The sequence below is a fragment of the Thamnophis sirtalis genome, unplaced genomic scaffold, assembly GCF_051295495.1.
Source record: "Thamnophis sirtalis isolate CommonGarterSnake01/CBP01778 unplaced genomic scaffold, rThaSir2_p1.2 scaffold_6, whole genome shotgun sequence".
Taxonomy (NCBI): domain Eukaryota; kingdom Metazoa; phylum Chordata; class Lepidosauria; order Squamata; family Natricidae; genus Thamnophis; species Thamnophis sirtalis.
Genome location: NW_028261386.1, coordinates 37,284,592 through 37,311,507, shown reverse-complemented (window position 1 = coordinate 37,311,507; position 26,916 = coordinate 37,284,592). Strand labels below are relative to the sequence as shown.

Sequence of the window (26,916 nt, the reverse complement as noted above, 5' to 3'; positions counted from 1 at the left end):
CTGGTTGGTTAGCCACACCTATACTGAGCTCCATCCCTGGAGGGCAGGCAACTTTAAAATAGCCCAACAGTTAAGATCTCACATACCCAAGAGGAAGAAAGGAAACTAGACTCTAGCTGTATAGAGTGAGGACTTGTGTGTGTGTGATTTTGAAAAGGAAACAGCACAATGTCTTCAGCAACCGCCACAGCTGCTTTACCCAGTGGTGCTTCAGTCCTGGCTTCATTTCCTGACATTCTTGTTATTCCTGAGTTTGTGAGTATAGCTTTTTCTTCTTTTAAAAATATAGCTCAGTTGCTAGAGAACACAATATAAAAAGTTATTCTGACGGTTAGACTGTATCTAAAAAGCCCTGATTAGATGCCTTCAGATTTGTTTCATAGGGATTCTGAAAGCAAAGTATCTAGATTTTCCAGTTTTTCTAATACCTTTCCTCCCAACATCAAGTACATTTTTAGCGGAATAAGCTATAGTTTACTAGAATGAATTATATTTTGAAAACAATAACGTGAGGCTGGATAGCAAAGGTATTTTTTTAAAAAAAGAACTAGACTAGCAAGGAGGTAACATGGCCCCACTCCTCCATCCCTTGTTGACGGGCTTCAGAGTTTAAAAAAAATATCTATTTTTAAATTTCAAGAGCATGTTTAGTTAATTTTCAAGGTTATACTCTGCTAATTCATGCACATAGCAGGTCCACCCTGTGCAGGTGTGCAGCACTCAAGTAGCTTCGGTAATTATTTGGTTGAACTGGTGACCTGTGTACTGAAAACCAATCTTCAAGGTCTATTGAGTTTGCTGTTTCCTGGAGAAACATGGCATACCATTCTTGTATGTGGAGGTGCTTGGGTTCTTTAATAGATATTAGAATATGTAGAACATATGCTTGGAATGTGAATGACTAGAGGAGTAGCTACAGTTGCAGTGATTGTAAAGGCTAAGAGAGATTGACAGTCTTGTGTCCAATGCAGCTCTCAGGTTTTTGAGTTGATCAAATTTAGTGGAGAATTCTTTTCTCATAGCTCACCACGTCCATCCGAGGAAACTATCACTTGCATTCTTTCAGGGTGCTTGGAGGGGTATATGCACAGAGCTTATTTTCTGTTCTCCTAGAACAGTGGTTCTCAACCTGTGGGTCAGGACCCCTTTGAGGGTCAAACGACCCTTTCACAGGGATACCCTAAGACCATTGGAAAACACATATTTTTGATGGTCTTAGGAACCGAGACACCAATTTTATGGTTGGGGGTCACCACAACATGAGGAAGGGTTGCAGCATTGGAAAGGTTGAGAACCACTGTCCTAGAACAACTCTGTAAGATTGATAAGGCAGAGGGAACTATTGAGGTTCCATTCCTGAACTTCAAGAATGAGTGAAGTTTTGAACTCGATTTTCGAATATTCTATGTATTTACACTGAAACAGAGACATATTTATCCCCAAGGAGCTTTATCCTTAAGGTAGGCATTCAACAGTGGTTTCCCAGGGAAATACCTGAAAATATGATAGCTTAGTGACTTTCTTCCTCTATAAAAACCCTGCTAATTGGCAGCAACAGCTTTGAGTTACCTTTTAGATCTGCATGATAAAAGAGCCTGTAGATTCCCTTACCTATGTCTACTATTATATTGCAGCTCTACTTATAATTTTTTTTAAGACTTAAGAGTGGAGTTATTAAAGAGCTAACCAGAAAGATAGTATTTCCTTCTTCAATGGGAGACTTGATATCCTCTCCAAATGTTAAGTGCTCATAATAAATACAAGATTGTACAGATTAATCAAGTCTAGTGATTTACCAGGGTGGGGTTCAGTTGTGCATATGCTTTTTCAGTTAAAGGGATTTAAATGTTTGTGCTGCATTGAATGTTTTGCAGGCTTTAATCTCTATACATGTCCTAGCAATTATTTGAAAACTTCAGGTCATTTCCTTATGAATACTGGTTGGGCCTCTGTGACTGAGTTCACACAATACTGTAATCCCAGGTAATCAAAACACAATTGCTATATTCTTCTAATAAGCTCTGCCTAGTGTACTAGCCTTATTTACACAGCCTAAGAAAAAGATTTCACAATACACTTGAATGGCAAAATACCCAACCCCATTTGAGCGTAATTTTGGGTGTTGAATGGATTCAGTTTTTTTCTTCTAAAATTTTAACTGTAGCCAAGTAGAGTGTCAGCAGGAAGGGGACAATTTGTACTCCAGTCCTGCAGTTTCCCTAAAAGACTCTCAAAATTCTCTCTTCACACCTAGAGGGGCCATTAGTTGCTCATTTCTCAAGGAGAAGAAAAATATGGACTTCCGTACCCAATAATTCAAAAATGCCAGTGGCATGATTATTCTCATGTACAATGTGACCTTCAAATAATCTTTTTCTAAACCCTTCATTCATAACAGAAAGCACACAAACCTTCTTTTCTTTCCTAGAAGATAAGGATTAACTACAAAGCATAAAAAATTTAGTGAATCAAAATAAAAATAACATTACAAATACAATAAGAGAGACTGAATAGCTCACCTATGCCTAGGGGAAAAGAAAATTTTGATCTGTTAACAAAATACTATTTTTCCAGGGTGTTAACCTAAAATATATGCTAATTGAAAAACATATTTTGAAAAATATGTCCTTAACTGTTTTATACTGAGTAAAAAGCATCTTGAGAAGAATCTCCAGTTCCAGTCATGGAATTATTGTTTCACATCTCAGCTTTGACATGCAAGCCACATTAAATCAGCTGTTTTTACCAGTTCCTTCTAATTTAGGAGTCTCCAGATGTTTACGTAGACCTGTTTAGTTACTTCTGAACAGAACAGACTATGGGGAAATTCCAAAACCTTTGCTCCATTAGTTCTGGTGTTTCTAGGGATTGTGGCAGGTCACTATATTAGTCAATTAAGAGTCTAATCTCTGGGTGGAGCCATAGCTTTAACATTTGAATTCATACCATTCATATATGAACTGGATGACATCTTTTCCAATTGGACCATATAATAGTGTGAATTCCACCTGCAATTTGATTGACATGTTACAATCCTTCCTAAAGAACTACTTCATGTGATATCTTTGATGAAGAATAATTATGTCTCTACCCTTATGGTGTCCAGAGAGAGCTGGCCAGTGGCCTTGTTTAAGGTGACCCTGTCCCTTCTGGACAAAGTGGAGTCACAGGAACTCTTGTAGGGCCCTTGAGAAGATTATTCTAGACATCTACTGGATAAAGTTATTCAGAGTTGGAATCCAGTTGTACAGATTCTGTGGAGTTGCCTGAGGGACAGTCTTGCCTGATTAACTGGAAAGAGTGCTAAGAGTTCTGTTGGTTCTAATGAACTGGCTAGGGTCTTTGGAGTGGTGAATTCAGCCACCTGTATATTAGATCTCTATTGTTCCTGGTTGATTAAGATCTCTTGGGGGCTGGAAGTGGCTGGGCCCGTGCAGAGGTGAATACTTCTCCTCTGGGAGACAGGTGGCTGTGTGTTTCTTGAAGGAGGCAGTTGTTTGCCCCTTTTTAATAGGAGTATACAGGATGCAATGCATTTGGACAATTTTTACTGAAAGTGGTTGAATTATAGCTCCAGAAGGCACTTAAAGAAGCAAATTATCTGGAATCTTTTCAATTAGGATTTAGGACTGAATATTGCATTGAGACAACATCATCTGTTGGATTTGAAATAGGGATAATGCATCCATTATTATGCGTCCTTCTTGATCTCGCTGTGACCTTTGATATCATTGATCATGAATCAGTCTGCACCAGTTCAGTGGGTTGGGCATGGGAGGCAATGTGTTACAGTGGTTCTCCTCCTTTCTCCAGAATTGACTCCAGTCAGTGTTGGGTGGAAGGAGGCAAGTTGAGCCTAAGGTCTCTATATTTTCCCCTCATTCTCTTTAATATCTATGAAGCCATTGGGCAAGGTAATAATGAACATGAGTTGATACCATCAGTGTGCTAATGATATCCAGTTGTACTTGTCTCCTCTGGGCCAACCAGGCAATGGGCAAAGACCTTTACCGTTGCTTGGAGACTATGATGCTCTGGAGGGGAAGAACAGCTTTTGGCTCAACCCTGACAAGATTGAATGGATGTGGGTTTTAGGGCACCCCAATTCTTGGGACTTTGCATCTTAATTCTGAATTATGGTGAATTTTCCCAGTTAAAGTTGGTGCCCAGTTTAGAGGTCTTCCTCAGCTTCAGAGCAAAGATGAAATGGCATCCATGGCCAAGATGACTCTTGCACATGCTAGTTCAACCCATACTTGGATCTGGAGCCCTTGCTCATGGTGAATCTCGCCTTAATCACCTCCAATTTGGATTACTGTAATATGCTCTATAGTATATCAAATTACCATTGAAGGGCACTTGGAAGCTGCAATTGGTCCAGAATGTAGTTTTGTGAGTAGTTTTTGGTTTCTCTTATTGTTCCACTGTATCATCACTGCTCTGTGAATTCCACTAGATCTGAGTAGGCTTCTGGATTCCGTTCGATTCAAGCTGATGTTTATCATTGTAAAGCCTTGCATAGCATAGGGCCTGCAGAGTACCTCCAGAACCATCTTTCTTCCATTGTTTTTGCTTTCCCCAGCTGATCTAGCACAGAAGGCATGCTTAGGATCCCCTCTATCACTGAGCCATGAAGGCACAGTGATTAGAATGCAGTACTGCAGGCTAACTCATTGCTCACCCCAGGGATTTAATTATCAAGGTTCACTCAAGGTTGACTCAGCCTTCCATCCTTCTGTGGTCAGTAAGGTGAGGACCCAGATTGTTGGGAGCAATATGTTGACTCTGTGAACTGCTTAGAGAGGGCTGTAAAACACTGTGAAGTGGTATATAAGTCTAAGTGCTATTGTTATCAGATTTAATGCCATCTTGTGGAATGCCCAAGTTTTTATTTTCAGTAGCAGTGCCTGCCTAATGGATCAGAATCCCCTGGAAATTTAGATGGCGAGCACTCATGGGCCATCTCCCCATCTCTGAAAAAATCCAAAGGACTTGTCTATTACCTTCCTTCATTCTTCACAGTGATTGTTATCTCCGCTTGTTCATTGAGATGTCTTCAGTCAGCCATGATTCATGCTGGAAACCCCCATGTTTTGTCATGAGGTTATTTAGGTAATAGTAGTGGAGAAACAGGATGACATATAACCTTTTTCTGTGGGAAATGAGTTGAGACATGGAATACTTGCTTTCAGGAAAAGAGTTCTGCAATGGTCAATAACTACTAAGTTGCCATTTTCAAACACTGAGAGAATCAGATAGAAAATATGGCCCTTTTGATGTGGATAGAAAGAATAGGGTGGGAAGAAATGTCAGTAAAAGTACTTGGTACACTCCACTGGAATCTGCACATGGGAGGTGTGACTGCACATGAGAAGCTAAGTACCAGTGATTCTCAGACTAGATTGGACAGTTATGTGAATCCTCAACACTGCTCAGCCTCAATATTGTCCAGTGCTATACAAAGCCCATTATTTATGAAAAGAGCGAGAAGAAATATTAAAGATTTGAACTACCAGAGGTATAAAGAAGCACTTCTGTACCGAAAGCACACAGTCAAAAGTTTCATTTGCTGTATGATTATTGTAATATTATATGGCTTGAATGTCATGTGATTCTTTAGGTTTATAGTTACTCTTCTGTTGCACTCTGCTCAGAATCACACTATTTGAGCTGAAATGGCCCTATGAATTCAATAATCTCTATATAATTCAATAAATAAATAATCAACCGGTATAGCTGTGCCATGCCTATAAGATTTCTACCAATTCCTAGCTTAGAAGTCAAGTTAACTCTGTACAATGAAATATTTTGATGGGCTCCAAAATTCTTGGGAGCCTTAAATCTAGCAAGCTGTGAATATGCTTATGCTAAATCCAGTTCTTGGTCAAGAAGAACACTGGAGAGGTGGGTTTTTTTTGTGGGGAGGGATGGGGCGAATTCAAGTTGCTTAAATCGCAACATGTTTTATACTTCTGCTGAAATAGTCAGTTTTTTGTATTGCTATACAACAGAAATAGCAGCATCTCTTGTCCTTTAACTCTTGAAAGGAACAGATTACACATTCCATGCAATAGATATGATTGCATTAAAAAAACAACTAAATACCATGATGTGTGATAAATCCAGAAATAAAGTAAAATTCATGGCATGTTTATGGAGGGAAAAACCAACCAACAGTACTCTGGGAATCCTATAAATCTGTTTTAATAGCTTTTTAAAAGGAAAAGGAAGACTTTGTATTTGCCTATAAAATATTGTGGATATGTAAGCAAATAAGAGACTTCTGAATAGAGTGACTGATGCTATGAATATTGAAGCAGCAAAGTTATATCCATTTTCACACAATAATACCTACTGAAAGATTAAAATATCTACATTAGATCAGTCACAGCTCATGTTATCATTTCCTAACCTGATTCCTTCCAGATGTGTTGAGATTAAAATTAATAGAACTTTATTAAATATATGAGGGAGGGGGAGTTTTGGGATCTGTGGTCCCAAGATGTGGGAAATGATGGGGAAAGTTGATATAAGATGGAGCTGATCATTTTTTGAATCACATCTAATGAATGTAGCAAGATTACTCCCCTTGTCATACTCATTTTTTTTGACAAGCAAGAAATTTCTCCAACTTGAATCCAGATTTAAATCCTTCTTCAAAAATAGCCTTTGGATAACACAGACTAAATTGAATGATGACATATTATCTGCTATTTTATTTTCCCATAATGCTCTTGATCTGTCTGCAACTTTCTTTACTTTCGAAGGCAGCCTTTGTACCCTCTAATTTTCAGGTCTCAGGGAATCCATTCCACAAAAATAAGCAAGCAAGCAAACAAACAAACATGAAAACAACACAATTCAATTTACTTCTAATTTAACACTGTCCCAAAAGTGCTTTTCAAAAGGCAACTGAATTTTCTTGGGTTATTTTCCTTGAAGATATTTTACTTCTCATCCAAGAAGCTTCTTCAGTTCTTGGATGACAAGTAAAACATCTTCAAGGAAAAAAAAACCCAAGAAAATTTAGTTGCCTTTTGAAAAACACCTTCATGAGAACCATGACCTGGATGATTGAGAATCTCCATAGATCTCCAACCTATACAATTCTATTTTTCCAACATTTACAACAGTAGCAATATGGCTAAATTGGAGTGTGTAAAGCTGGGGGCCATGTTACAATGTATAAAAATTCTGACTATGGTGAGCATTAGCATAATCTACAAAATTCAAAAATTATGTATATTTTTAAACTTTAAATGGGAATTATCCTCCATATTCTAAGGACTGGCTTACTTAGCTGTACCTTGTGAGTGTTTAGCAGAGGTGTTATTTGAATCAGGAATTTCCTGATTTGTACTTAAATTTCTGAGCCTTATAAACTAAGCTTCTCCACAAGACAGCATAATAATCTCATTTGGCGTAAAGAAATAGACAAAAATACTATGCTGCCTTAAAGAAGCCATAGCTGCACTTCCAACCTTCCTGGACAAAAATTCTGCCTACATCAGAATTTTGTGTATTGAGGGAAGAGTAAGAATGGGGAATTCCTCCTTTGCTACCAGTTCCCCAACACTACAAAGATCAAAGAATTGGCAGCAGAAAACCTACATTCCCCTTCTGCACTTTGTAGGAAGAAGAGAATCTTTGTGGTGCTGGGAGAACTGGCAAACAAAACATCCAGTTCCCTTACTTCTCTCCCCATATTTCCTGCCTTGCCTAGATTGGCAAGAGAGATAACAGATTTTTGGTACAGTGAGAGAATCCTGCTAACAGATGAGCAGCTCTGAAAACAAATGGCCGGTGGCCAGAGCAGAAAACTGGCCCCAAGGGCAAACTGGAAATTCAGGAACAGACTTCCAGTTTGCTCATAGGGCCGTTTTTTTGCACTCCAGAGGCTTCAGGGAAGCTCCTGAAGCTCCAGAGGGCCTCCGGGGTGGGATGGGGGAGGCTGTTTTTGCCCTCCCCAGGCTCCTATAAAGCCTCTGGAGCCTGGGGAGGGTGAAAAAAGCATGCAGAAAATTGGGGGTTGCGCCTGTCATGCATGCTCACTGGGGGGTTGCACATTGCAGTATGGGTGCGGCATGCCCGCGCACGACCCCCCCTGCACTCCCCCCACTTATGGCATGAGCCAAAAAAGGTTCGCCATTGCTGGTGTAGAGGAACATTTATCATTCTTGAAAACAAATATATGTGGGACTTTAAAACTTACCTGATTATAACACAGGTTTTTACAGGCCAACTTTATTTTATCCGAAGTGTCCACCCTTGGTTCATTTCTGTCTGTCTCTCAAGAAAAGAGTTTTTACAAATTATTTAAATGACTCAAACACCAGAAAAGATGAAACAACAGAAAAGTTAGCAGTGTATAAGTACTGGGTTGCTGAAATGTACTCCATTGGAGTTTCTGCATTTACAGCAGAAGTGTTTGAGAAAGAAAGGACAGGAAATGTTAAAAGATGGAATGTGATGTACTGTTACAGGACTCAAAGTGAGATTACAAAGTAGAAGTATTCTATCTCTGCTGCTGATAGAGACATACTGACTCTAGAAGTAGCACCATATCTCTCAATATCAGGTACTAAGGGACAAAGTGGGACAGTGTTCTGGCCTTGATTTGATACCTGAAGGCTTCCATACTTGGCCACCATGAAGAAATTTTCTGGATTCCTTATAGTTTATTATTCCTAATGGGAATCATTATGGGATACTTTCTTAATGGGAGTGCTATCACTTTGTTGCCTGAGTGTAGTTTAGAAGCTGCTGTTCATAAAAGCAATGTACTCTAACATTACTTTCCCCCAACAGTTGATGTGTGTAGGCAAATTTACCTATCCCGAAAGCTTGAGGGTAGCAGGAAAGAGGTGGCCACAGTGTGTACCTGTTGCGAAAGCCCACGATCCCAGCACACCCAGCTTTATTTTCACCATTAAACAAACTGATAATAAGACATGGGGAAATAGCAAATAATAAAGCTTATAGAGGTGGTGCCCACTCAGTGAAAGATTAGAGAATGGGTACATAGTTCGGTTGTGTAAAATTTGTTTCCCTAATACAATAGCAGAAAATCTGATAGTGAGCAAAGATAAAGAAGTGGGTGGTGCAAGACCAGTGGGGGGCGGGGGGGGGAGGGCAGACATGGCTCCAGTGCTGGGAAGAAGGACAGGGGAAGAAGAATTAATGGCCCATTTCATTTTTGTTTGGAGCAGCTGCTAGAAACCTGTTAAACCAGGTAGTCTGCAATAGACTGATGCAGGCTGCCTTAAAAAATAAAAAAACTTTATTGAGAGCACTTGTAGAACAGCTAACAAGAATGTAGAGCAGGGGTGTCAAACTGATGGCAGTGTCCTGGGATGTATTGGGACTCCCCTCCCTTTGCTAAACTGGGCGTGGGCATGGCCAGCACATGACACATTTGGCCCATGGGCCAGGAGTTTGACAGCCCAGATGTAGACGTATGCTCCTATGCCATGACTCGGCAAAAAATAGCCTATTAATCTGCAAATCTCTCTCTCTTCCCCCTCTTCCTCCTGTGTCCGCCCTTTCTTTTAAAATTCACATGGCAATTTGAGAAATATTGATTGCCATCGTCTTTGAATTTGGGACATTCAATTTCCTTCATAATATTCATAAGGTGGAATAAGGCATTAGGGTAAAACAAGTTACGTCTTTTTACTTTATGTATCTAATGAATGTAGCCTTTTCAAACCTGCTGCCCTCTGGATGGGTCGAGACAATGGCTCCCCGAATCCCCATCTAGAATATTTAATGACTCATGCTGGTTTGGAACTGTAGAATCATAATTTCAATGAATCTGAAATGTACCTGGTAAGCAGAGGTGGTATTCAGCAGGTTCTGACTAACTCTAGAGAACCAGTAGCAGAAATTTTGAGTAGTTTGGAGAACCGGTAAATATCACCTCTGACTGGCCCCACCCCCATCTATTCTCTGTCCCCCAAGTCCCAGCTGATCAGGAGGAAATGGGGATTTTGCAGTAACCTTCTCTTGCTATGCCCACCAAGCCATGCCCACAAGCCACACCATGCCCACCAAGACAGGCCCACAAAACTGGTAGTAATTTTTTTTTGAATCCCATCACTGCTGGTAAGTGAAGAATGGGTTGTAATATAATATATCTGGAAGCAGTGGTGGGATTCAAACAACTGGTTTGCTGAGAGTGCATGCAGTGTGTTTGAAAACAGCTCTAAAACTTACCTTCTACTGCAGCCCCGGTGAGTAAAACAGCTGAAGTGCAGCAATCCACTCTACCGCACCTATCAGCTGGGCTTCAAATAAAGGAAATATAGAACAGACTAGCGTAGGGGTGGGTGGACGGGGCCAACTGATTGCCAGAACTACCGGTTCATGCGAACCGGTCCGAAACAGCTGAATCTCACCCCCTGCCTGGAAGATACCATTGTGAATCTGAAGGATGCTGTATGCATGCTTGAAGTCCCTCTTCTTCAGAAAACCTATTCTAAAAGAGATCCTTGTTTTCCAGATGGCTTGAACATCTCAAGAATCCTGTATTCTTACACTTATATGGACAAAGATACATAGGCCAGGATTGGTTTTAATCCTCTTGCTATTTTTCTGTATTCGCCACCACTAAATCATTTCATGGTTCTGACTGGCCAAGATGCAGATTTATTGAACTTCATTCAGGCAAGAAAATCTATGTCGATAGCCTTGCTGCTGTTTTACACTATAGGATAAAAGTAAGGGTGACAGCTGAAGTAGTCAAGTTTGTTACTGCTAATAAATTCTTTACAAGGTTAAAAGGGGTCAGTGAGGGGTTCCAACCGCATCTCTCCAGAATGGAAGTATGGTAGTAAAATGCTGATAGAGTTCAGTACAGGTAGTCTGTCAACTCGTGAAGTCTTCCCGACCTACTCTCAAGTTGCCATAGGCAGGGGTATGGGGAATCAAGCCTCGCAGCTGTATCAAGCAGTTTGCACCTCAGTCAAAACAAAGCACATTCCAGCCAGCAAATGTCAAGGCCATCTGCACAGAGATCCACAGTGGCTGGAGGGAGTGACTTCTACAACCCGCAAAACTGCTTCGTTGGGGAATGTGACTGATGACACACCTTGGGGGGCAGGAGAAATAGGGTCAGAGCCAAGGGGCAAATTAAGTGAGGTCAGAGTTGGCTTCACTTGGTACGTGCTGACATGACACTCCTAATAAATAACTGGATTTCTTTTGAACCTCGGCTTGAGATTCATGTTTTAATTAGGGCATTGGTCAGAACCCTGACATAGTCCTTGACTTACAAGGCTTCAATTGAGCCCAAAATTTATGTTGTTAAGTAAGACATTTGTTAAGTGAGTTTTACCCTATTTTACGATCTTTTTTGCCACAGTTGTTAAATGAATCACCTGCAGTTAATAATATGTTGGTTAAGTGAACCAACTTACTACTTCTATACTACTAAGAAACAGGATATTGATTGAATTTGATGCACCAGCTGAACTTCTTAAGATTCTCAAGACTTCCTTAATGACCTTTCCCCACTTATAACTAATTACAGCATAAACATGCCCATTAAACATATTTTTCTGATTGTGCCTGCAGTCTTGTCTTCATTTCATCCCCAGCACATGTCAATGAAACTGTTGCAACACTGTTCTGAGTTTCTGTTAGTGAAACAGATCATCATGGCAGACTGAAAAGACAGGCACAAGTTTTATACAAATCTGTTAGGGAAGGGGTTCCCAACCCTCAGTCCCTAGACCGGCACAGGTCCACGACATGCCAAAAAATCGGGCCGCACAAACAGGCAGCACATGCAACCACGTCTCCTCAGGTCCCCTCTCTCCACAGAACCGGTCCCTGGTGCCCAAAAGGTTGGGGGCCTCTGTGTTAGGGATTTGTTACCCATTATCTTAGAAGGAAGTTAGGTAGCTCCAGTGAACTGAAGTAGGATAAGGATCAGCAGTGAGGAACAAAATGTTTGAAACTGGTGTCCTTTTTTCAAAACTAACTCAAGGAGGTGAGACGCCAGTGGAAGAAGGGGGTTTAAGAAACATTTTCTCTGAGTTTGGAATTAGCTGGAAAAAACATGGGCAACAATATGACTTGGGGAAGAAATATAATAATATGGTAGGAAATATTTAAATGTTACCTTGCATTCAGTTTTCATTCCTGCGCTCTCCTACATTTTAGTATTTCAGTAAGCTGGAAATCTCTTGTTTGTCTTAAGGTATATAATTCTGGCCTGAACATACCCTTCCCAAATGTCCAGGAGATAGTGGTAGAATAACTCAAGTGTATTAACAGAGGTAAGCTGGGGTAGACTGTATGTCAAAACAGTTTCCACCCCTATCTCACTAGGGAAGCTAGTGAGCTGCTGTTAAGCATTGAGCAGGAGCTGGTCAAAAGGAATTGCACAATCTGGTGACACACCTTGCAACAAATACTTTAAAACAATCTCTTTTACTGTCTCAGAAAGCCAATCTTGTGTTCAGCAGCAGTTATTCTTGTCCCACCACATTGCAAGTTGTAGGATGTGGCAGAGGAATCCAGTTGGTGCATGAAGTCAGAACTTCTTCTTGCCTAATAGTAGAGTTTGATTGCAGTTAAGTCCTGGGATAGAACTTTCAAATCCAAGCCATAATGGGAGTCATCTGTAAAAAAAAATAATGCAGATGCCATTTGAAGTCGGAGATGAAAGGAAAAAAAATGTCACTGGCTTATTCTGCAAGCACAGCAGCCAAGCTCTTTTTTGACATTGTTCAGAGAAAGAGAAAATGTTTATATCTAGGATCTGCTGAATATGTCACTCCTCATTCCCAAGTACTCAGCATTGTATCCTAATTACTTTTTGAAATGTGGATCCACAGTGTAGAACCTCCATCATGCATGGTATACTGAACCAGAAGCCTGTGGTTTTAGGCTATGTGCTATGGAAATTCAGGCTCCCGTGGTGAGCTGATGGATCATCCTGTTGTGTAGACACAACAAATTGACTTGAGTTCAGCTATGTATGAATATATTTGTCCTGCAAACACAACTACTGGCTTAATTAAAATGCTCACTGATTGTACCCTTTTCTCACAATGTATTGTAAAGCTACAGCTTTGGATATGACATGCAGTTTATGCCTTCCAGTGAGAATTTTTAGCTATAATGCTTTGTTCAGTAGAAAAGGATTGCTTGGCTTCATTTGTGAGAAGCAAAACAACGACAAGCTGGCTCTGCATGCTTGGACTTTCCTTGTCCTAATTTGTACTAGAATTTCCCCTTCGCCAGAAGTGTTTGTGGGGCAGAGGAGGTCAAAACTACAACTGCAACTGTACAACTGAAGCATTGCCCCCCCTTTTTAAAAAAGTGCATCAGGTGTAAGAAGCAACACAAATTTACAAATGAGGATACATTGTTTTCTGCAAACCAAGCAGGACAATTGCATAACCAACAGCTTAAGTATATATATAAAAAAGGACAAATTTGGACTCATAGACATCTTAGTGTGGCAGGTTTGAAATTGCTGACATCTTCTGCCTTTTAAAATATGTAATATGTTGTTCATCTTTTGGTATTCAACCTGTATATGTGCAAATAAATGCAAATATTACAAAACACCAGTTCTGTACTTGGTACAAAGAACTTGGCAATCTTTCACCATCCAGTGAATCTTTGCTCCTAGAACGTCTTGCCACATGGAAAGTGGAATGAGTGAAATAATGATTAGAACATGGGAAGTGGAAATATTTGCTGTACTTCTGCAAGTAATTCTACCCAAAGTTATAGGGCACTGTCAATGATTTTCCCCTTCCCTCTCTCTCTATCAATCGTCTGTCTGTTTATTGTCTGTCTATCTATATAATTTATCATCATCTGTCATCTATCTATCTATCTATCTATCTATCTATCTATCTATCTATCTATCTATCTATCTATCTATCTATCTATCTATCTATCTATCTATGGTGAGTTGCTGCCGGCATTACTGCCGATTCGGTGCGCAAATAATTCTGCATGCGCAGAACTGAAAATCAAGATGGTGCCGCCGATGCCAATAGAACTGGTTCAGGGGTGTGGCAGCTGAGTTACTACTTACTTGGCCGAACTGGTCTGAACTGGTAGGAACCCACCTCTGCTATCATCTATCTATCTATCTATCTGTCTGTCTGTCTGTCTGTCTGTCTGTCTGTCTGTCTGTCTGTCTGTCTATCATCTACCTACCTACCTACCTACTTACCATCTTCCTCTCTCTGTGTCTCTTCCTCTTTCCCTCCCACTCTCTGTCTTTGTCTCTCTCTCTCTCTCTGCCTCTGCCACCTCTCTATCAGTATCTTTATCTCATATCATAAGAGCATCCAGGTCCATAGTTGCTTCTGAAGCAATAGAAAGCTCTTTTGTGCCAGAGCCCATAGATGTCTTTCAAACAATGGATCAGAAACCTCAAGATGTGGTGATTATAATTTAGTACAAGGAAACTAAACAGTACATGTTAGCAGTGCTAATAATGTATTGTTATTGTGTTGCTTTAAAATAAATATTTCCACCTGGAAAAAAACTTAAAACCTGCATTACCTGGGGCTACTTTGCTTGGCCTCACTTGGGCATCACCATTTTCTGTTTCTCCACAAACAAGTGGAGCTCCTGGAACTGAAAATATTTCTTCCTAGGAGAGAGGTGGAGTCTGGAATGTGGACACACAGCGCAGCCTTTTCTAAAGCTGTTGCCTTTAGATGTATTGGGGCTACAGTGATTGAAGTTTCTCAGCTACTGCATAATTGCCTACTCTTATTGATTTCCTCCAAGAGGCTATGGTAAATATCCATGCATTGTCCCGGATCATTTGTTGTTCTTCACTCAAATTAATCTATTTATGATGGCTCAAGTGAAAAGAACTATGAAACAGACTACAGACAAAGTATGTGTCTTCAGTCACAACTTCCTTTTCTGATGTCCAGGAAAATCCAAATTATGGGTAAATTTCCCAACAATCTGGGTCCTCATTTTACCCTCCACAGAAGGATGGAAGGCTGAGTTAACCTTGAGCCAGTGAGATTTGAACTGTTGAACTGCAGCTAGCAGTCAGCAGAAGTAGCCTGCAGTACTGCCCTCTAACCACTGTGCCACTTCGAGAGTTGGGAGAGATGTCAGGAGAAACATGCATTTTACCTAGAGAACAATCTTTTCAAAGTTCCCATGTACCATTCTTGTTTATTATATAGTGTAGAAAATAATTATGTTGATAATGAAGTCTTGTTTTCAGAGTAGAAGTCAGACAGAATTTAGGGAAAATGTTTGTATGTTGGTGATTTAAACTATATTGCTTTTTTGTTTTGTATGACTTTTTAAGTTGCTTAGATTTGACCCAATTGAAGCAGGATAGAAATCACAAGTCAGGAAAATAGCAATGCTGTATATTTAGTGCCTTTACTCTGAGTAATTCAAGATGAGAAAATTTAAGTAGAATTTTCTCTCCCTATTTTGTCTTCACAAAATCCTTGGATGAAAAATTCCTGCACTCTGATAGAAATTCTCCCCAAATCAAATTTCAGTCAGCCCCACAGAACAATTTACCAGATAATTGCAGAGTAAATTATTAAGATGTAAACCTAGGAGAAGTGGAAGAGGATATAGCAACTAATTAGCCTCCTTGGCTCTGATTCTTAACAGCAGAGTTTTGGTTCTAACTGGTTTGAACAAGAACCCTTATTGGATTCAGCATGGCTTGTCCGTCACTAGAAGGAAGAGTTTCAGCCACATATTTGTGCTTTAAGAGGAATTTCTATCCATGCAAGCAAAATGATTTGGAAGAAACCATGCTACCAGCTGAGCAACCAAAACTAGCTGAGAAGGGCAAATGAAAACGTTTTCAAGGTTGAGAAACCAAGGAACAAGGAAACTGTCCCAAGTGGGGAACTAATAAAGTATTGTCCAACTGGCACACCATATGAAGCCATAGTTCGTTTAAAAGGATTTACTGAATCACAGCTGACTGAGTTCTCATAATATCTTAAAAGTCCCAAATCATGATTGTCAAACATCAACCAAGCAGATTCAAATAAAGCATGTGATAGCGAAGTTCATGCAGCCTACTTTTCTATCCTAAAATTGCCTATCATTGGTTGCTTCTCTGTTGTTTGCTGTCTGACAAACACTAATGCAAAGTAGAAGACCTTGTAAGCAATAAACACAGTCAATAAATTGGGGAAAGGAAGATTGATGCAGTGGCAAAGTAGGTACTTGAAATAGGGAATGTTTATAAACTATGAAATATTGTGTATCTGCCCATGACACAAATGAAATGTGTTTTGAGCATCCTTGAACCCAAAGCCCATTATTGAATTATAGCTGACTGCTATAGTTACACTGGGGGTTGGGAAAGAGATTAATTATAACTAGAGTTGTATATTGTGTGAGCAAAGCCTGTATCTGCTTTGGCAGTCAATGCAGAATTACCGTGAAACAATTGATTGAATTTCTTTATTAAATTTATATAGTCACCCGTCTCGCATGTGATTCAATTGCACCTAATAATTAGGGCAATGGTGCCTTTTTTATGAAAGGAAAACAACATTCAAATGTGGTACCTTATTAGTTCTCCTGGAAATTATAACTCTATCAGTAGTAAGTTGCAGCAAGTTGTCTGATGGGAAACACAGGATACAAACCTGCCATTTTTAGGCTCTAAGTGTAGATCTATCAGTAGTGAGTTGTAGCAAGGTGTCTGATGGGAAACAGAAGGTACAAACCTGCCATAACAGTAAACACTTGCGTGTTAGTCGTTTCCGGCTCTAGGGGCGGTGCTCATCTTCATTTCTAAGCCGAAGAGCCAGTGCTGTCCAAAGACATCTCCGTGGTCATGTGACTAAATGGCGAAGGCACTTGGAGCACTGTTACCTTCCCACCAAAGTGGTCCCTATTTTTCTACTTGCATTTTTTTACATGTTTTTGAACTGCTAAGTTGGCAAAAGCTGGGACAAGTAATGGGAGCTCACTCCATTACGCAGGGCTAGGGATTCAAACCACTGAACTTCCAACCTTCTGATTGACCATCTTAGTGTCTTAGCCACTGTGGTACCACATTCCCAACCTGCCATATTTAGCCTTTATTCTCACATCTCCTTTCAGTTCCAGGGAACGTGGTTGTAGATGTTTCCCAAGGGAAAGGGAACTACTCAGGTAGGTAATTAAATTCCCACAACCTGTTTTTGAAGAGAATATGCCCCATCTTTTCACCTGGAATCGAAGGAAATGGAACAGAAAATTCCTTCTCTAGGCTAACCCTTTAAATAAATAACTACAGCTTCCCCTTTTAACCTGGCTTATCAGAGCAAGTGCTTTTCAACTAAATAGTACTAGAACAAATAAAATAGTGGGGAAATAAGTTGGTGATACCAAGTTATAGGGGATCATCCTACAAAAGCTTGCATTTGTTATTCTGCTGCAGGCTCATGGGCAAAGAGATAGATAGAAATTGTGAGCAAAGATAAAATGGCATAACTGAGCAAAGTAGTATTGAAATAAAATATTCCCAATACTTCTGCCTATACTGCTGGATCTTGACAACTTGACTGATCCAGTTCTTCTACTGCTTTTGAGCATATCGGATCCCTAAATCCAGTCAAAACAATCTTCTATAGTCCTTGTTGTTCTCATGACCTGAAGCCAAGAAGAATAAATCCTGTCCCATTTCTTACTGAAAAAGGCTTTATAACTTCTGAAACCCTAAAATCTGTAAGCAAAGTGTTAGATGATAAAGCTACTACATGTTAAAAAGAAAGCAATAAAGCAAGTATCGGTAGTAGAGTTATAAAAGGTGTTTGTACATTGTCAGAGCTGGGAAAAGAAATGCTGGCTCAAACCCAGGCTTCAAAGGAATGTAACTGTGAGCAAAGTGCTGGATGGCAAATATAAAACTAAGAAAATGAGTTTGTGCCAACTAAGCCAATGGTTCAACATCATTTAGAATCCGAATCTGCCCAAGAGTAATATAGTTGCAGAAGATGGTAAACACTGTATCACACTGGTAACTCATTAGTAAGCTGTTCCAAGATCCCTGAAGGAAACTGATGTATGGATGAACCAGTGTATGTATATGTATGTGTGTGTGTGTGTGTGTGTGTGTGTGTGTGTGTGTGTGTGTGTGTGTGTATGTATGTATATATGTATATATGTTATATTTATGCTGATAAATAAATGCTTGGGCATACCAGGGGTTGTGACTTTAAGTATATGTATATATATGTATATATATGTATATATATGTATATATATGTATGTATATATATGTATATATATGTATATATATGTATATATATGTATATATATGTATATATATGTATATATTAGATTTTTTACAACCCCCGGTATGCCCAAATATGGGAGGAAGATCACTACTTCCATTCTCTGTCCTTCGGCTCGTCACAAGAGACTATCCAGACAGAAACCCAATATTTTTACTGTTGCCTTTTTGTTACATTTTTGTTGTATTTGTGCTGATAAATAAATAAAGGGAGACTAGTATAGATCTATTTCAAGCTATTTAGCTCTCATCAGCTAGCCAAATGGTTCAAATCCCAGTAAGGGTGTGGCTAGCTGATGAGAGCTAAATAGCTTGAAATAGATCTATACTAGTCTCCCTTTATTTATTTATCAGTACAAATACAACATGTATGTATGTATGTATGTATGTATGTATGTATGTATGTATGTATGTATGAATGTGTGTGTGTGTGTGTATGTATGTATGTATGTATGTATGTATGTATGTATGTATGTATGTATGTATATACATCATTCTATTCCTTTGGTGGTAAGCGACATCTCCCAGGACTTAGTTTGCCCTGATGGGATTTCAGATAGACACTTTGTCATCATGCATGATCAGGGAAAATGTGCTATCAAGATATAGTTTTTCATGTCATGTCCCTTGGTTTGGGATCCTAGAGAGTTCATCTCTAATAAACTGAAAGACAAAAAGGACAAGTATAAAAAATGGAAAGAGGGGCACATACCTAAGGTAGAATATCAGCAAATAACTTGAACCAGCAAAGATAAAGTCGGGGAAACTAAGCCTCAAAATGAACTAAGGCTTGTGACAAAAATAAAAACTAACAAAAAATAACACTTAATATACCGCTTTACAGTGCTTTACAGGCCTCTTTAAGCGGTTTACAGAATCAGCATATTGCCCCCAACAATTTGGGTCCTCATTTTACCCACATCAGAAGGATGGAAGGCTGAGTCAACCTTGAGCCTGATGAGATTTGAACTGCCAAACTGCAGGCAGTAAGCAGAAATAGCCTGCAGTACTGCACTCTAACCACTGCACCCCCATTTCTTTCAACATGTAAAAAACAAAAAAAAATCAAAGAAATGATTGGTCCATTAATAGGAGAAAATGACAAAAAGATGACGAGCGGCAGGGAGAAAGAAGAATTGCTTAACTCATTTTTTGATCTGTCTTTACACTAAAGGAAAAAAAAAAACAGTTCGACCTATTCCCCTGCCCCTCCAAATACTGTAAAATGCAGATTAGAAATGCAAGTCAAATAAACAAGAAAATGGTAAAAGTGCAACTGTCCACTCTAGACAAGTTCAGATCATGAGGACTAGATGGATTACACCCCAAGGTTCTGAAGAGGGTGGCAGACATGCTCTCAGAACCACTGAACCATGTCTTTCAAAGATCCCGCAGCACTGGGGAACTACAAGAGGACTGGAAAAGAGCTGATGTGGTTCCCATCTTCAAAAAAAGAAAAAAAAAAGATCCAGAAAACCACAGACCAATCAGCCTGGCATCAATACCTGGGAAGATTCTGGAAAAGATAATCAAACAATGGATCTGCAAGCACCTATAGGTGAACAAATTCATAACCAGAAACCAACATGGGTTTGTTAAAAACAGATCATGTCAGATAAATCTTATTGCATTCTTCTTTGACAAAGTGGCAAAATTAGTCGGCCAGCGAAATGCTGTGGATATATTTTACTTGGACTGATAAAAATGTGGGTTAGACAGCAGCACCGCCACATGGATTCTTAACTGGCTGACCAACTGTAATCAATGTGTAGTCCTCAATGGAACTGCATCTACATGGAGATAAATATGCAGTGGGTACTCCCAGCTCTGTCTTAGGCCCAGTACTCTTCAATATCTTCATCAATGATTTAGGCAAGGAAATAGAAGAGGAGTTCATTAAATTTGCAGATGACACCAAGCTGGCAGGAGTGTTTGGACTAGAAGAACTCCAAGGTCTCTTCCAACTCCGTTATTCTTTTATTCTGTTATTCTTTGGTAAAGGTAACACATTAATTCAGAGATACAGATATTGGAAACTTCAAGCCACATTCAGGTCAGTATGGTATTGGGGTTGATATAAACCTAAATCAGAAAAAGGTTTTACTCCATTATGAATTCAAGAGAGTGATACTGAGGTAGTCACTCTCAGTGTTCGATTATAAAGATAAAGTAGGATAGTGGAAATCTTGTACGCTACAGTACTCTAGGACAGGGATGTCAACCTCAAGGCCCGCGGCCCAGATTTGACCCAAAGGGTGCTTAGATCTGGCCCACTGGGCCTCTCTGGAAACAGTGGCCTGGCTCGTGGTGCCTTTGACAGCGAAAACAGACCTTGGGAGGATCGCATGTGGTCCTCCTGAGCGGTTTTTGCTGGCAGACAGTTGCAGGAGGCCATTGCAACTGAAAATGGTATTCAGGAGCCCATTTTTGCTGGCAGAGCACTCGGGCCACTACAGGACCCGCAACATGAGTGACGTCGAGCTGGCCTGGCCATGCCCAACCTGGACCCCAAGTTCAAACACAACCCTCAATGGCCCTCAATGCAATCGAGTTTTACACCTTGCTCTAGGAAAACAAATGAATATAAATGATTTTTTTAAAAATTAACTGCATTCTTCTAAATCTGTTTAAGTCTTGTAAAGATACCATGCCTGGATTTCTATACCATGTCTATTTTAGCATAATTTAGCATATTGTGAAAATCTAGTCAACGTGTTATTTCTAACTGATAAATTATTTTTATATTTTCTTGTAGGTCTTTGGTGGCCTGGTCTGGATCCTTGTGGCTGCTACCAAAGTTGATATCTCTACGATTCAAGGCTGGGTGATGTTTGTCTCAGTGTTTTGCTTTGTAATTTCTACACTTCTTTTCCTCTTATATTTGTGTGGAGCTCACGGAGGAAAAAGTGCTTGGGTTGCTTTGGTAAGTCACTTCAGAGAGACTAATATTACGTATGTTAAATCTCATCTCTTTCCAAATTACCAGATCTTACAACAATGCATCATATCCTTTCTCACTCCTGAGTTTAATTTACATAAAGCAAAAAAACTGGTGAGCTATACAAAAGGAAGATGCATCCTCAAAGTATTGAAGCAAATGGCTTCAGATGGTGGCAGTCTAGCCATTTTTGTTCTCTCATCACAACTTATTATGATCAATATTCTGGTTTCTCTTCAGATCATATAAATCTTTTGCCAAATTCTACTGTTTATCAGTTAGAAACTGTATTTCTATTGCTTTAGACCAGATTTGCATTTGTTTGCAGCCACATTATACTACAGATTCACTTAAGTACTATTTCAATATTTTCAAAACTATTACTGTGAAGTCATTGATTTCTAAGTACATGACTTTACATCGAACTTAGTTAACTTTCATAATATTTCTTTCAGCTATTTCTGTAATTAATCAAGGACGATTTTGATTTCTGTTGTATTAGTTGTCCCACAAAATTCAGTCTTATTTGAAAAATTGGTAGGCATTCTTGTCCATCAAATACTGAGGAGTGAAATCTTATGGCACTGCACTTGATACATCTCTGCAGTTTGATTTGGAACCATTGATGGACACATTTTACATAGATTTTTGAACAATCTATGTAATCATTTAATCATTAGGCCATATTACCCATATTATATACCCAATTAAGTCATATAATGTTTACAAAAGCCAATTTGGTGTAGTGATTAAGACATCAGGCTAAGAACTGCTAGACCAGAGGTTCTAGTCTTAACTGTGACACAAACCTAACTGAATGAATGAATGTTTGAATGTTTATTGCATTTGTATGCCGCCCTATCCCGAGAGACTCAGGGCGGCTAACAAGCAAGGGGGAAGGGAAATACAAACAAAAGACAAAACAGGCAAGTTAAAAACAGAACAACAGTCACTACAGTTTAAATGGGGCCAGGAACTCATTAGCCCCAGGCCTGCCGGAACAGCCAAGTCTTAGTGGCTTTGCGGAAAGCCGGAAGGGTGGTGAGGGTCCGGATCTCCACGGGGAGATTGTTCCAGAGGGCTGGAGCAGCCACAGAGAAGGCCCTCCCCCGAGGAGTCGACAGTCGACATTGGCTAGCTAGCTGATGGTATTCAGAGGAGGCCTAATCTGTGGGATCTAATTGGTCGTAGGGAGGTGATTGGCTGGAGGCGGTCTCTCAAGTACCCAGGTCCAATACCGTGTAGGGCAGTATAACTGTCTGACCTTGGGCCAGTTACTCTCTATTAGCTCCAGGAAGGAGGTAATGGCAAATCATTTTCAAAAAACCTTACTGAGAAGCTAGGCCAGGTACTCTACTATCTATTAAGGAATTTACCTGATTGAATGAGATAGAATAGAATAGAATTCTTTATTGGCTCAGAAAACAAATTTCTCCTATTATCACTTTTTGCCTAGTGAGTTATTTATCTACAGCATTCTTCTTAACATTTTTCTGAGTTGAATTCAAGCTGATTCAGTATGGCTTATGAATGAAGATGGAAACAACTTGAGAACATTGCATAAACTAAAGGAGGCTGTGGTATTGTTGTGCCAGGCTTGGCACAAGTCAGAAAAGTAATTACTGATGTTACAGCATTTTATAAATGTTCATTGTTGAAAAGGGATGCAAACTGAACTATCTGCTCCTATTAGACGCTTATAGTGGCACAAGGGCGAGATGGGAATGTGGGTGGATGCCTATAAATAGCAGAATTTGCAGAGTTCTTAAGATTTTTTTTTCTGATGTCCTTTTTCCCCAGGATGCTTTCTACCAGGTAATTGCATCACTTTTCTATTTGAGTGCAGCAGTTTTGCAAGCCTCCGCGACGATAGGCATTAAGGCGATTAATTTCAAGTATTATCAAATAGATATAGCAGCTGTGGTGAGTATATGTCCTTCAACTAAAATTGAAATGATTCATTAATTAGGGCAGGCTTCTTCAATCTGCTGCTTTCCAAATGCACTGGGCAACTGAAAGAGGACTGGGTTTAATTTATAAATTGGAAGTGAAAGGAATGGTGTTTTTTTTTTTTTTTGATAAAAACTTTTTGGATACAATTTTTTGATTAATTAATTGTTAAGAAGTAACATTTTCTTATTTTATTATTAAAATATAAAATGGCATAGACAATTAGTGTCTTAAAGTAACATCTTGCCAGTTTCTCATATATTTGTGTGATGCTTCAGAGCTGTTTTTTAAACTTTGTATGAAAATTCAGCTAATGAAGTAACAGATATAAGGCTGAGATATCTCTGACTGGATGACAGCTCTGCTTACAATGAAGCATTTTGTTAAAAAGATGTTTTATAATGAGTGAGGCGATTTGTTTGTTTATTCCAGTAGTGTTCGCTTACTCAGTCCCGCCCCCCCCCCCCATGGTTAATTAGTTCTCAGGGTCTAGTCTGGAGCTTTCCAAGATCAGAATCTCTCAATAATGGTTCTCCACAAATGATAGGCATATATAGTTATAAAATAAATTGGCTAAATAACATTATGAACTGCTTGTTCTTTGGGTGTGATTTAAAGTTTATTGCAAATATATAACACCTTTTGGCATGGTTTGGGAGTAATTGGGGCTTAATTCAAGATCCCAAACAAAAGTATCTATGTATATCCTGTGTTGAGTTCATCCTTATCTATGGGTGACCCTATAGAGGAAAAAAAACTGTATAGATAGAAAATGCCTTTAACTAAAATGGCTCAGACAGAATGAGAACACAATCAGGTACTTTTAAGGTACATATGGGTGAATCTGTTAACTACAAGAATATAAATGGATTATTGTATAAAGTAAAAGTCAATGATAACTTTTTCCTTCCTTCACTCTCTAAAAAAATACAATTAAAAGTACAGAACAAGTCTGTGGAAAACAAACTATTAAGAATTAGAGATTATATAAGGAATTGCAGTATATAAATCTTAGGACAGATTGTTATATAGAGGAACACATAGTACTGGACATAACTTATTACAATAAAAACAGTCATGACTTCTTGCATTTTTCATTAATAAACAAAAATCTGATTCTTATGAGGAGTTAATATTGAGATTAAGAGTGATGACTAGGTACGTTGGGGTTTGAAGACAACTCTCAATTGCTGTGCAGGGCCTTTGTCTTTGTTTCTTATTGATGCTAATTAACTTATGATACTTTTAGGAACCACAACTTTGGCCTTGGCAATAAATTCTGGTTCCATAGGGATTGTGGCACTTCTAACATATGCATTCAATGGAACATGTATAGGGAGTCACTATATGTATAACCTGAAATTCCTCATCTACTTATTGTACTAGTGAGAACTCTAACCCCAATTAATACAGATTTTAAAGGTTCCTTATGAGATACTCAGCCCGATTTCACATTTAGTTCACTAGTATAAGTATTTACCCTGTGACAAATCTCATAAAATCCCCAAAGTGTAACCATTTAAAACTAAATAAAGTTATATTAATTTCAGTTGGATAGTCACACCTACTTAACTCTGCTCTTCAGGTTATTGGATGGGCAACAGATTTAGGGACTTTCTAGCCCTGGGTCAGACATAGCCCCCCACCCCCCGATGACGATATAACTTGTGATCAGTGGCTTACTATTGCAATACAGCTTATTGTATTATGAGTTAATTATTAAAATGAGACTTTCTCTAAGATCTCAAGGCAGTTAACTTGCGGGTCTTCTTTAATTTTATTCTTACAAAAGCAAGTCTGTGGCTAGAAAGTCAAACAGAAAGGTGAGCACTGATTAGCCATTGATTCTCTGTGAACTCCCAAACTCACAAATGTATATGTATATGGTCGTGGAAGCTATTCAAATAGTCTGGATAAATTTGGGGAACATATGAACCTGAAATCAGAGATATTGGGAAATGGAGAATCTGGTAGAGTAGAAGTGTTCTTAAGCTTTAAATGTTAATAATATTTAATATTGCAATCGTAGAGGGCATTCGCAAAGCAACATGGATAGAGTGGAACTATGTACAACCTACACAGACATTAGAAGAGCAAGTCCTCATAGCTAGAAGCGCTTGTTGATACTTTGCAATAGTAATACCTTCCGAGTATGATGGATCAGCTGATAGATATGCTGTGATGATGGTGTGTGTGTGAATAAAATAAGCATACAATAAATGTGCCTGTGATATATCCCAAAATCTAATTGTACTAAAGCAAAAAGAGAGAAGTGGCTAAACAGAAAATGTTTCTGTGCTGGGACAGAAAATTAATAACAAAGGCAAGAAAAAATGACACCAAGACTCTTGCTCTGGGAAAAGGTCAGTGTTAGGAAAAGCCAGAAGAAAATTAGACATGACTTTGACTGGCCAAACTCCGAAGCTAAATTCTCTTCTCTTCTCTTCTAGGTTTTCGCATTTGCAGTCACACTGACTTATGTAATCCATATGATGTTCTCCCTCCTGAGATGGAAAGCTTCTTAAACCCAATGTTCTATGGATTTTACAGACATATTTGTTATTTTGTAAAGAGCTTCTTTTAGAAATCTTAAATACACAATAATGTACTTTATTACATGTCAACAGTAAATTTCTTTATCAATATTTACCCCCAATCTTTGAACCCCGGATTCCAAATCCTTGTTAGAAGAGAGTGAAGGAAACTAAGTATCTACCTTAAAATACATTTGTATTGCAATGCCTTTTATGTAAATGGACAATAATTTACAATTATGTAAATTGTACAATAAAAAGCTTCCAAGTTCAACTTTTAGATGGAGTTTTTCCCCCCCCATTTTATTCAGTGGAGTAATCTACCAACATGAACAATGATGTGGCTGAGTTTGTTGGCATCACTAAATTAGATTGATGATGTTATCTAGTTGGATAATGAAACATTTTACGAGCAAACCACCAATCTCAGAGAGAACCAAGAGCTTCACATTCAACCTTGGGCTATAGATGCTATCATCTTCTGGAACACTACATTACTTTGAGTGATTAAATGATTTCAAATATCAGTACTTCAAAACGTATTGGGAAAGGTAGCGATGCATGTCTGTGTGAGAAAAATTCATTTATTCTAAGCAAAGAATAAATTAAGTAGTAAATATCCATTTTTTAAAAATTGTAACATCATTTGATGGCCAAACTGATAATGACTGGTCTAAAAACAGATGTAACTGTTATGGTGGTGTACTTGTTGGAAATGATCTACACATCAGGGGTGTCAAACTCAAGGCCCGTGGGCTGGATCTGGCCTCCAATGTGCTTAGATCTGGCTTGTGGGGCCTCCTGCCAGAAAAAATGGAGCTCTGTTTTCATCCATAACATCACTATCACAAGTGACATTGAGTTGGCCACACGCACTCTGGCCACACCCCCAGGTCAAACACAACCCAGATGCAGCTCTCAATTAAATCAAGTTTGTCATCCCTGATATACAGCAACTAATTTTATGTTAGGGATTGTTAAATGTAAAAAGAAAAAGAAAACTGCCAGTAAAAGAAAGGAAAAATACAGGAAGATTTATGTGTGTTTGTGTGTGTGTGTGTGTGTGTGTGTGTGTTTGTCATTAGAATTTAGGATGAAATATACCAGGGTAGGCTAAACACATGGAGATTTAGGGCAGACAAAAAGAGATACAAAAGTACAAAAGAGGGAGGGAGAAGAACTTGAACAGGCGATGACCAACTCTAGAGCCTGTTCAGCCAGATTGTTTCCTT

The 26,916-nt window shown here is 39.0% G+C and overlaps 1 protein-coding gene across 1 annotated transcript; it reads left to right on the top strand.

The window, feature by feature from the left end:
* Positions 1-56: 56 nt before the first annotated feature.
* On the top strand, positions 57-25,889 carry MAL (mal, T cell differentiation protein (MAL blood group)). Its single transcript, XM_087719108.1, has 4 exons — positions 57-255; positions 21,018-21,185; positions 23,001-23,123; positions 25,601-25,889. Exons 1-4 carry the CDS (start codon positions 169-171, stop codon positions 25,673-25,675), a joined length of 453 nt encoding a protein of 150 aa, XP_087575234.1. The 5' UTR covers positions 57-168; the 3' UTR covers positions 25,676-25,889.
* Positions 25,890-26,916: the final 1,027 nt, after the last annotated feature.

Coding starts and splice junctions, on each gene's coding strand:
- MAL (XM_087719108.1), top strand. CDS start 169: ATGTCTTCAGCAACCGCCACAGCTGCTTTACCCAGTGGTGCTTCAGTC. Junction 256..21,017: donor TTCTTGTTATTCCTGAGTTT/GTGAGTATAGCT, acceptor ATTTTCTTGTAG/GTCTTTGGTGGCCTGGTCTG. Junction 23,124..25,600: donor AAATAGATATAGCAGCTGTG/GTGAGTATATGT, acceptor CTTCTCTTCTAG/GTTTTCGCATTTGCAGTCAC.